The sequence below is a fragment of the Micropterus salmoides genome, unplaced genomic scaffold, assembly GCF_014851395.1.
Source record: "Micropterus salmoides isolate LMB-PRFRI ecotype aquatic unplaced genomic scaffold, ASM1485139v1 Ms_hic_scaffold_14, whole genome shotgun sequence".
Taxonomy (NCBI): domain Eukaryota; kingdom Metazoa; phylum Chordata; class Actinopteri; order Centrarchiformes; family Centrarchidae; genus Micropterus; species Micropterus salmoides.
In genome coordinates this window covers 6589218-6601399 of record NW_024040485.1, presented here as the reverse complement: position 1 = coordinate 6601399, position 12182 = coordinate 6589218, and the positions used below count along the sequence as shown (strand labels likewise).

Here is a 12182-nt window from a genome sequence, read left to right as displayed (position 1 = left end):
CTACTGAGAGCTATGGGAATACTTGGCTCAATAGAGCTGTGACTCTCTGCCAGCCTGGCTACAGTGCTGAAAAGAAACCCGGGGTTGTTCCTATTTTCCTCTATCAATGACGAGTAGTGCGCTGCTGGCATTATGGAGGGCCTTCCTATAAGTTTTAAGACTATCTTGCCAAATTAATTAATTAATTTGCGAGTTTCAGTGTTATACCATGGAGCTAACCATCTTTGTTTTAGTATTTTCTTTTTTAGAGGGGCTACAGAATCGAGTGTCATTTGCAGTGAGCCTGCAGCACTATCAACAAGATGATCGATTTGGGAGGGACTAAAATTAGCACAGGAATCCTCCGTTACTTTGTGATCTGATAATTAATGTAGAGCTGATGGAATTGCATCCTTAAATTTAGCTACAGCACTATCAGACAGACATCTTGTATAAAAGATGTACCTGTGTATGTTTCAGGAGAAGGTCAGTTTCCCGCTCTGTTGGATCTGAGCAGCTTTAAGTCTGAGAAAAGAGCCTCTCTGCTGGCAAACAAAGGGTTTATGGTTCTGAATGTAGCAGTGTTCTCTGATAAGCCTGATAACATGAAAGAGATGGACCTGGACCACTTTAAAGAAGCAGTGGATTTCTTACTACAACATCCTAAGGTGAGTTTTTTGAGTAACTTTTAAGCCCAGTAGCATAAAGTCACAACCCTTTGATTCTCCTATTCCTCCTATTAATTAATTCTGTTTTCCAAAACTGGAAACAGGCTAAGCCTGGCCTATTCTGCAAAATAAATTGATTTAACAGTTTCATAGTGCATACTACTATGAAACGCAGTATGTAGTATACTGCGTCATGGTGGTATGTAGTAGGCATTTACGAATGTTTACGAATTGTCTGTCTGCTATATGAGCAAAGCTGCTGGGTCTGATAACATCCCCGTGTACTAAACACATGAGTCAGTAATGACATCAGCTAGCTTAAGGGATAGGATTCCCACCTGCTTCAAGACAGCCACCAGTGTCTAGTCTTAATTACTACCGCCTTGTGGCACTCACCCCCATTCTGATTAAGTGCTTTGAGAAACTGTTTCTCCAGCCCATACAGAACAACAGTTAGCACTGCACCATGTAAAATGGTTTTACTTCTGTCACTTGTTATTTATCCACTCATCTAGGGTATATCATTTTATGTTTGTATATAACATTTGCCATTTAGCCCAGTTCCTGAGCTCTGTGTGTTTATACAGACTACCTCTAATTTTCTTCCCAGGTGGGCAGTAAAGGAGTTGGTGTAATATCACGATCTAAGGGGGCAGATATTGCGCTTTCACTTGCTGCTTATGTACCAGGTGTTGTGGCCACAGTGTGGATCAGTGGCTGCAGCGCCAATGTGGCTGTTCCTCTTTACTACAGAAAACGCCAAATCCTCTCACCAGTAGTGTTTGACTTCAGCAAGTTGATTCCTGTTGAGTCAGGGGCCTTCATTATCAAGGATGGTGTTACAAATCCCCTGGCAGAGGAAAACAAGGGAAGCCTGATCCCCATTGAACAAGCCAAGGGACATTTCCTGTTTGTGGCTTCAGAGGACGACCTCAACTGGGACAGTAAAGGTTACATGGAGGAGATGGTGGAGAGACTGAAGCGTCATGGGAAGGACAACTTCGAGAGTGTGTGTTACCCGAGAGCTGGACACCTACTGGAGCCGCCTTATGGGCCCTACTGCCCCTCTAGTGTTCATGGGTTTGTACTCAAGCCAGTCATATGGGGGGGTGAGCCCAGCTCCCACGCAGCAGCTGAAGTCCACCTGTGGAAGAAGATCCAGGAGTTCTTCAGAACCCACCTGAGCTGTGATGCCACGCAGACTAAAGCCAAGTTATAGATGCAAATAGGTTAACATAAAAGAACAAGTAAGAAAATCATGAAATCAAGGCTGGCAGTTAACCTGATATAATTGTTTACGAAGCTGAATGTTTTGTAATTAAGTGAACAATTTAATAATTTGATTGTTCATGGAATATATCAAGTTGAAATGTTATGACCGATTACAACCTGTTTCAGGCTTACTAGACTGAACAAAATTATAAACGCAACTCTTGTTTTTGCCCTCATTCATCATGAGCTGAACTTAAAGATCTAAGACTTTCTCTGTGTACACAAATGGCCTATTTCTCTCAAATATTGTTCAGCAGGGTAGGAGAATATTGCGTGCTTTGAGTTAAATTCGGTGAAGTTTCGCTTACATGTTGTTTCTGTGTTGAGGAAGTGTATCACTTCAGTCTACACAGATATATAGAGTTGTGTCTGGCACAAAACAGTTGAGGAACCAAAAAAGAGTCAAAAGGCCTATGTAATATAAACTGGGTCCGAGTTAGGCCCGGCAGGAGTCAGGATATTAGAGAAATGTATGTGCATGTCAATATTGCTAAAAATAGAGTCTATAGGGGTGTGTTAACAAAAAGTGTATACAGATGTTAAAATCCTGTATGTAAATGTTAGAAAACTCATTACCAAGGCCTACAATAATAATACCAAGAGTTAATAAAATTTGTGTCTTGAATATAAAGTTTAATGATAATAGATGAATAGATATGGGGATATAAAAAGGTATAATAAGAAGGTAGAATGGATGGAAGTAGTAATAAAGTAATAAATATATGAATACATATTGATAAAATAGTTAATGTGGACTAGTATAGTGGAAAAGACATGTCTGATGTAGTCTCTGATTAAATTGTGAAATAGTTATGTGACAAATTAAGCTCTGAAGCGGCAGTCCACGGCTGAATAAGGGAGACTGGATGAGAAAAGAAAAAAAGGAGTTCGCTCACACTAACAGAGAGTGCAGCAATAAGTTAATAATAACAGAATTTATTAAAACTTCTTTAACTAATAAGGGCTGACAGTAAGCAGAATAGGTAAAGAATAGTCATGGCTGCTGGAAAAGAAAAATGTAGTTGAAACAGCCTACTAAAATATTATGATAAGAAAATTTAGTCCAGTATAACAGGCTGAAGACACTTTTTGGCTGGAGCAATCTTATAAAGATAAGCAGGGTGCAGAGCACTGGTGAGACGAGCAGGAAAAAAACTAAAATGATGATAACTGTAGATAACACTAATAGATACAGAGCAGATTAGAATTTGGGTCAACTAAAATGACAAAATGACAAGAAGACAGACCTTGTATATTCATATATAACCTATGCATACATGCATACTGTGTACATGTAAGATTCAGACTAAAGGCCTTATACTTTACTATAGATTAGTAGCAGGCAGTAGAAGGCATGGGGTATTGATAGCAAGAGTATCTGAGGTATCTGCACTGATGTCAGACACCATGCACATACGCTGAGGCAACATTCCACAACCACACTGTTGCCAGATAGAGAACTGCATGAGGCAGGTCGGCACTCATAGAAAGAATTAGAGGAATCAGCAATGAGTAGATGGCTACTGAGGACAGGAACATACACATAGCACATCAGGTGAGAAATACATTAACACATATACACACTAGGCTGCATTAGATAGAACAATACATACACACAAGACAGGATAGTGTTTAGGGCAAGTGATGATGAATTAGCAGGAATGATTTTAATGAATAGAAAAACACATACATGAATACTGCTTGCATTAAAACATGATTTTAAAGAACATTTGTAAATTAGGAAACATGGACAAGAGAATGAGTTAGATGTAGAAAGATGTAGAAATCAGCACAGCACCTAATATTTTAAGCCTGACGTAGGAGCTAGGATGCCACATACAAATAATATCTGTTAAAGTAGCTATAGCAGGGATTGGATTTAATTGGCCATTAATTTTGTTTTAGGTTAAAAAACATTCATCTAATGTAACTGTTTATTGTAATTTCTCAACTATTGGTTCACTGTCTCCTGAGTTAGTTATTAGTTTGTATAAACATTCCTTGAGAGTTTGCTTCAATAAAATAATTCCTTAGGACTAAAGATAAAGTAAGCTATTTTTTTGATTTATTGTTTCATTCTAGTTCCTTGGTTGTGTAGTTTAACGATTAACTGTCTTTTTACTTTTCGAGCTGTGAAGGCCTTTCAACTTTCTAAGGGTCCAAAAATGCAAGTGTTTGCTCGCAGTGAGTGCGATGGTTGTCCCGGGAGACACACAGCAAAGGAAATTAAGGGGCGAAGAGCACAAGAAAAGCACAGAAACGAGCAGTGATACAGGAGGCGCTCCACAAAGAGGCGTGCCAACCTGCTGCACCACAGGCCCAACCTCCACATCCACTGATCCTCCACTGATGTCAGCGTCTTTCTAGTGCACTAAAGTTGTACAGTTGACTCATAAAGAGGACAAATACCACCTAAAAGACTGTGAAACTGAAAAGGACAAAGATTAAAAGGTTAAGAAGGCTTCAGAGCAAAAATGAACTCCAGCCATAATGCTCTCACATGTGACCGAGTGCTGACAGATACTTCACCAGGGAAGTGCTCTTCTCGATCAACATTACAAATGGTCAGAATGTCAGGGGCCTTGAAAACTGCAACATATGCTGAAAAAGAACAGTTATGATTTTGGGAGTAGGAGCATTGATAATTTGTAGGAGAAGAAAAAAGAATAAGGGACTGATGTTAAATCCAAATTAAAGACTAGGTGATTCCAGAGTTTAAAACATAGGATATGTCATTAATAACTGATTAATTAGCACAGCTACACTGAGTTTATTGAGACTGAGACAATTGTGCCCGCATCGTTGTCGAATCCCATACAACCCTAGGAACGTAGTCCGTTGGGTGGGCGCCAGCACGCTCTTCTTTGCGTTGAGCCTCAGCCCTAAACGCCGCAGATGAGCCAGAACGACATCTCGATGCCGAACGCCAACTCTCGAGACTGGGCTAGGATGAGCCAGTCGTCGATGAAGTTGAAATCCGGATGCCCTGGAGCCTCAGCGGGGCACGTGCTGCATCCATACACTTGGTGAATGTGCGAGGGGAAGTGCCAGGCCGAATGGAAGAACCCGATACGGGTAAGCCACACCCCCGAAGGCAAACCTCAGGAACTTCCTGTGAGAAGGACGGATGGAGACCTGGAAATAGGCGTCCTTTAGCTCTATCGTGACGAACCAATCCTCAGATTGGATGTGCGTCATGATGGCGGGGATGATGAGCATCTTGAACCTGAATCTCCTCAGAGACCGGTTAGAACCCGCAGATCCAAAATAGGGCACGCAGCCCTCCGTCCTTCTTGGGGACTATGAAGTACCGGCTGTAGAACTGGCGTCTCTGTCTGGGGGGGAGACACGTTCCACGGCCCCTTTCCTCAGCAGAGTACGAACTTCCTGTCCCAACACCGGACCTTGCTCCGGGCAGACCACAGTCCAAACCACCCCCTCTCTTCTGTTGAATTTGGAGGGTGGGTTTTGAACTGTAGTCAATACCCATCTATGGCAGTGCGCAGGACCCACGGAGAAATGTTCGTCAGGCTCCGCCAAGCCTCTGCAAAGTCTGCCAACGGAACCAGCCCCTCGGGGCTGGTGGTCGGTGCCTCGTGTGACCCCTGAAGCCCCAGAACGGCAGGGGGGAGCCGCCGAAGATCCACGGTGAGTGAGTCGGGACACCGCCTGACTGCAGACCCTCGGGGCAGGCAGTACGGCATGGACTCGATGGTGGCAGGTGCGTCCTGAACGTGTAAACGGCGGGATAACATCACCTGTTGCCACGGGGGAGGGGACCTCGGTCGGCCTCCGGGGGGGTGGGGGGGGTGCGGGAGGGGAGAAAGATTCCCCTACCCCGGTCTTCCCTGAGCTCCGTCGGGACTGGATGACGGTCCTCAGATCGCGTCTCTCAGACGGCCGAGGGTGAGAGCGCCGTCTTGCTGCCCCAGCTCCTCGGGGGGCCCCAGAGAAGCGACACTCTGCTTCCTCTCCTCTCCGTAGGAGCTCGTAGAGGGAAGGGACCTACGCCTGGCAGCCTCAGCTGCCTTGGGTCCAGACCGGCGAGGGAGGTACTGGCGGAACGCTTCGCCCTGCGTCTAACGCTTCGTTATTCTGCGAAGCTCCGCCAGATCTTCCTCAGAGGGACCCCCCCTCTGAACCATCTCCTGTAGCAGGTCGGCTTGGTAGGCTTGAAGCACCGTGGTGTGCAAGCTTGCACCTGCCTGGCCCGCTGCCATGTACGCCTTCCCCAGGAGCGTGGATGTGGTGCGACGTGGTTTGGATGGTAACGCCGGCTTCTCCAGGGAGGACGCAAGTCGAGGGGAGAGATAGCTCGCAAGCGCATCCTCCACCCGAGGCATCCTCCCATAACCACGGTCCCTAACCCCCATCACATTACTGTAGTTCAATGATTGGGGTGTGGAAAGCCGTGTAGAGAAGGGTCTGCCCCATGATTCCTCAGTTCATCATGTAAATCAGGAAAGAATGGCAGAGACCGGCGTGGAGGTGGCGCATGGTGCTTAAGAAACCTTTCACCAAGCTTACCACTAGCCTGTGGTGTCTGCTCCTCCTGTGGCCAGTTGATGTTGAGCTTAGCCACGGCTCTAGTCACCACCTCCAGCAGCACGTCATAGTCGGGCGCCACCAAATGACGCCGCCCCGACACCCGGAAGTCATCGTCCACTGCGCTGAGCACGTCCGCCTCCTCAGAGTCGGATTGCTGCAGCGTCTCCGGATCCAAACCGCGAGCGGGAGAAGCCGAGAACGGGCTCCCGAACGAGGAAAGGAAGCGTCGGAGCCAGCGGATGAAGGTCGGGAAAAAGCCTCAGCCGTCCCGAAATCCTCCGACAGATCACGCTGTGAACCCATGAGTGAAGCCGCCGGGCCGCCTCAGCGGCCGCAGGGTCCGCACCACGGGGAAAACACATCCGGCCATCCTCAGAAAAGAGAGCCATGCTGTACCTCAGTACCCGCATGGAAAGGGCTTCGCAAGCCCCCTCGAGAGCTGCCCGTGCGTGCTCCATCCCCAAACATGAGACACACATCTCATGAGAATCTCCATCCGTGATGTACCGAGGGCAAGAAAAAAACACACCTTCTGTACATCTGGTTGCCGGACATGCTGGTAGACTTCTTCAGGTAAGACATACTGCTCGTAGGACTGGAGCTTTCTTCAAACAACATACAGAGCGCCTGCTGAATAGAAAAAAGCTAATGATGAGTGTGTACAGGTGTGCTTTATACTCCTCCGGTTATTCCGTCACACCTTACCGTTCTAGCAACAGGCCAATAGGATTGGAGTGATTTCATTCACGTTCAGACCTGCTTCGCCTAGAGGCATTCCCATAGTGTCGTAACCGACGCAGTTCGAGTTCCCTCGAAGGGGAACTTTAGTGCACTAATGGATAATGGAGTGTTATTTTAAGATTTACTATTTTGTACGTCCAATGGCAATGTTCATTCAATGCACAGATATACCGGGGGACACAGGGTTAGAAGGGTGAAATCACAAGCAAATAGAAAGGAAAATCTAAGTTTCCACCCTACAAACAGTAGGATAAAGCTCACTTATTGGTAATAGTGAGAAACAGTTGCAAGCAAGTTAAATAATTCTTCACAGCCAGTGCAACACCAGAGGAGGCCACTCCACTATGGTGCCTCGTGAGACAACACAGCGCAAACGCAGCAGCAGGCGAGATCGAGCACGGCCTTCACTACCACCAGCTATGAGTTCAAGTGAACCAGCTAGAAGAAGAATAGGACTCACTCTACACACGACTGAGCGCCCTCAAATTGGTACCCAGCCTGTTCCCCAGGAAATCTGAACCAAAATAAGTTTCACTGTACCACGGGCAAAACCACTACGCATGATAATTGATCATTTCACAGCGTGTAAACAATAATTTGTGTATTTTCTTGCAGGTCTACAGGCTGTGAAATAGGCTCCATGTTGCCAAGTGTACTCCAGATTGTACTTATTTACGCATGTTGAACTTGTACAGTCAGTGCACTATTGTAGGTCAACGACTTGTCAGCAGATGATGTCTCCTGATAATGGCCTGAAAGGGTGAATGTGTTAGAATGTGACTAAGAAGTCACAGAGATGGGAATGTAGAAGGAATTTAGAAGCAAATTTGTGTGAAAACTGTTCTACAAAACATACACCAATATAATAGACAGCTGAAATTAAGATCACAGTGTTAAACCTCTATAGCCCTGTGTGTGTGTGTGTGTGTGTGTGTGTGTGTGTGTGTGCTCCTCTCTGTATCTGACTGCATGGGCTCAACAGAAGGACCTCATGTGTGCTGTTGGGCAGAGGTAGAGGAGGACACACAGCAGAGTGAGAGAGCACAGAAAGACTGCCCTGTCTCTAGCACATAGCACAAAAGACACCAGCTCATTCCACAAAGTCAGGTTATGGCTGTATGGGGGTATTTATGTTTCAATATTATTTGTGTGAACAGATGAGCGATCTGTGTGTAAATGTGTTATCTGTAAATATAAAACACTTTGCACAAACACAAACCTGTCTCTAGCACATAGCACAAAAGACACCAGCTCATTCCACAAAGTCAGGTTATGGTTGAGATATTATGATCAGCAGTAAGCATGCCAAGGCCACAGAGAGGGGGGGCAGTGTAGCCTGGCCAAGAATGCAGCAATCATAGTGAAATAAAAGTGATAATCCACCAACGTTTGTACTCTGGTGTCTATTATTGTTGAAAATAAACATGTTGGTAAAAGTTCAAGCTTTTTTATCGACTTAAGTCCAAGCTGGGACCACACGGCTGCTATCCAGGCTCTCTGCTCTACTCTGGGATGATCACAGCACCTGCGTGGTGCCTGGGCAGTAATACTATATCAGCATAGGTCCTGTCCAGTTCAAAGTCAAATTCAATGAGCTGGTCCATACTGGGGTGTTGTGCTGGTAGCAGCTGAACGGAAACGGATGCAGCTCTGGTTTAGAAGGAATGGAAGAAGAAAAGTATTGTGAGGAATGTAAAAATAGTCCTTTAAAATATTCTCGCCGTGACCCTTCAGAGACAGAACTCAAATTGACTAATGACAAGGTATATATTATTATTATTATTATTATTATTATTATTATTATTATTATTATTATTATTATTATTCTTCATTAGATTCTTTATTCTAATATTTTGAGATTTGGATTTTTGATTTCTGTGAGCTGTAAGCCGTAATCATTAAGATTAAAACAAAAAAAGGCCTGAAATATTTTACTTTATGTGTAATGAGAACTTTTTGAATTAAATTACGGGAAGAAAATTGCTTTTCCACAATATTAAAATTTTCTGAGAAGCACCTGTATACAGAATCAGTTCCACAAGTTCTAGAGGCCGATTGCCATAGTTGCTTTGTCGCTTCATACCTTTGCCTTTAAGCCTTGTGGTGTCCGAACAATAATGCTGCGATGATGTGTTGAGAAGAAACCCGCTTGACCCTGTTCTTGATCATAAAAGTTTATTACATCAAGGAATTCAGCATCAATTACAAGCTCTGCAGCAGCTTGGAGAGTGACCCAGCCCGATGGCCACTCTGTCTCTCTGTACATCAAACAAAGCTTATATAGGACATGTTTAGGTATCTGCTAAATACCATATAAGGGCACAGTGCTGTAGGATAAGTGTAAACATCTGTTAGACACCATAGAAGGGTTCAGTCCCTTCATAAACACTAATCTCTACTCCCCCTAACACTGGGTCAGACTTCAACTGGGTCAACTTTGACATAATGCAAAAACAAAAAGTGTCTAAAATGTGAATAGAAATTCCTCAAACCACTCCTAATCCACTTGTCCCCGGTCAGTCCACATGCTCAGTATGCTCACTGCACTGTCATGGACTTAGTAACCAAACCAAGAAGTTACAGTTTAACTAGTCACACATTCATACATTCTTTGGAGGACAGATCAGATACAATATTTAACAGGATCAGGACACAGCGAAGCAAAAAGGGAACCCAACCAATATAAATCACTGACATTCAGCATCAGATCAACCATCTCATGACAGAAAAGCAGAAGAAGCAAAGGTAAAACAAGATACTATTAGTTAAAAAAGGAACTCTTCTATCTAAGGTTTGAGAAACTAGACAAACAATGGCAAACAAAAGAGGAATCTTATTTATTTTGAGTCCCTTTTTGATGGACTGAGCTAACCCATTACAGCCACTCTCATTCCTTCTCCTTATTAACTTGCACCTTTCCATGCTCTCCTTCGAGTTGCAGGTTCAGTTATCTTTTGCCTTGTTATCTTCTGTCAAATTTTTATGTGAGGCAGGGAGACAGCGAGAGGGAAGAAAGTCTGTTTTGTCATTTTTTCTCTGAGAGGAATGACAGTGGTCAAAGACAATGAGCATGTGCAAGGAGACTTTTTGATATTACTATTTTAACAATAAATATTGCCAAAATATGGAAATTCGCCTGGTATATTTGAAAATGTTGTATGATAACTGTTGTATTTTAGGCAAAATGGTTGAGGAGTTATTCCTGATTCATTTTGGGTATGTAATTTTAGGCATTTTTTCTGGAAAAAGGGGTCTGTTTTCATCAGGTTAACTGTAAAAAATGTAGTAAAAATTTGCGTAGTTGTTATAATTTGATCTGGCTATAGTTTGAGAAGTAATATAGTTAACGTGAAAACAATTAAAATTATTCTATTTATTTAAAGGGAAACACAAAATTCAGGTGGCAGGTGACAATTCAAAATCTACAAACTATAATAGATTATAATGAAGTAAGGCTCTCAGGCATTCTTTATTGCTTTCAGATATGTTTTTCCTGTAGATCAACTTTTCTAATGTAATATCATCCAGGGACGGATTGAAAGATGGGGGGGCTTAGCCCCCAGGTTATGCGTAATTTGCACTTGCAAAATCTTTGCACTCGCATCTTTTGTAACTGTATTAGGACTACACTTATGTCAACAACCAGTGAAGAAGACAAGATGTTAACAAATAAAAAGCAACAGACATACACTGTTTTTCCATTTCCCCTCTGTTGAACAAAAGTTACTGTAATGTTACATGGGGTTTGGAAGCAAAAACATTTTTGGTGCGTCTTCTCTAGGATTTCTTTTATATATATAGCAAATTTAATCAAAATCGTCATTGATTGCTTATTGCTTATGTGCTATTTTAAAGCTGCTACGTTCAATGTTTTGCTCTAAACTACATTTCGTTGTATTTTGTATACAGTGACAATAGAGTCTCTATCATCAATCCTGAAATCTGTTAGTTAACCGTCTCTCATTGACCAGGATTCAAAGAGCTGCTAACTCTGCTTGATTCATTTTAACTAGCTAGCCTAGCAAAAATGTTAGATAACTCTGTTATAAGTGTTTTAACAACATAATCTAAGTGAAAGTGTTTTAAATTTAATGCTGCAACAAAGACTACATGATGCCTTTAAAAGCATCAGGTAAACAAATTATTCAATTTAAAGGTGTCTTTTTTAGGGACGTATGTATGTGAGCACAAAGACACACCTGAGCAGCCGGTATGCTAAAATGCTTTCTTTACCTCGCTGTGTCGCTGCAGTGCAGCAGGTGCGAGCAGTGAAAATAAGGAATTGAGTTTAACTTATATGGACTCTAAATGAGCCGAGTGGAATGGATTTGAAGGCGACATCTGCATATTTATTTAATTTTTATAGCCAATGAAAGCAGAAAGCAAAGTTGGTCAGAATATAGAAACTATAATACATGTCATAAAATAATTTAGTTTAGACTTTGCCTTAGAGAGTAGACCTCCCAACCAATGCCTATTGTTTGAAGAAAACAAAACAGCCCACATGTCCTTAGACCTGTACACCACTACTGACCTCAGAATCAGCTGCCCTGCCAATCTCCTGCTTCTCTCTCTCCTAAAATATCTTCAGTATCCATCTGGTCAATGAATGGAAGGATTAACAGGGACACTATGACATTTAGTTTTCACTGACTGGCTCTCATCTCTGGTCCTCGTACTTCAACTGGTGTGCCAATGCTCTATAGATTATCCAGCTTCCACAAAGGCAAGTTTCTACGTGCACAAAAGGCCTATTTCTCTCAAATCTGTCAAAATCTGTGTTAGTGAGCACTTCTCCTTTGCCGAGATAATCCATCCACCTCACAGGTGTGGCATATCAAGATGCTGATACATCCAACCGGCCTCACAACCACAGACCACGTGTAACCACACCAGCCCCGGACCCTTTTTATATACAGTCTATGCCCGGACCTCAACATCCAGCATCTTCTCCTCCAAGATCATCTGAGACCA

At 43.2% G+C, this 12182-nt stretch overlaps 1 protein-coding gene across 1 annotated transcript in view; it reads left to right on the top strand.

Annotated features, from left to right (window-relative positions):
• The window catches only part of LOC119901727 (acyl-coenzyme A thioesterase 1-like), a 252914-nt gene extending 248940 nt beyond the window's left edge, over positions 1-3974 (top strand). The window contains exons 3-4 of the mRNA XM_038717351.1: positions 460-647; positions 1258-3974. Coding sequence (XP_038573279.1) covers positions 460-647; positions 1258-1866 — 797 coding nt within the window. The 3' untranslated portion in view covers positions 1867-3974. The remainder of the gene's footprint in view (positions 1-459; positions 648-1257) is intronic.
• Positions 3975-12182: the final 8208 nt, after the last annotated feature.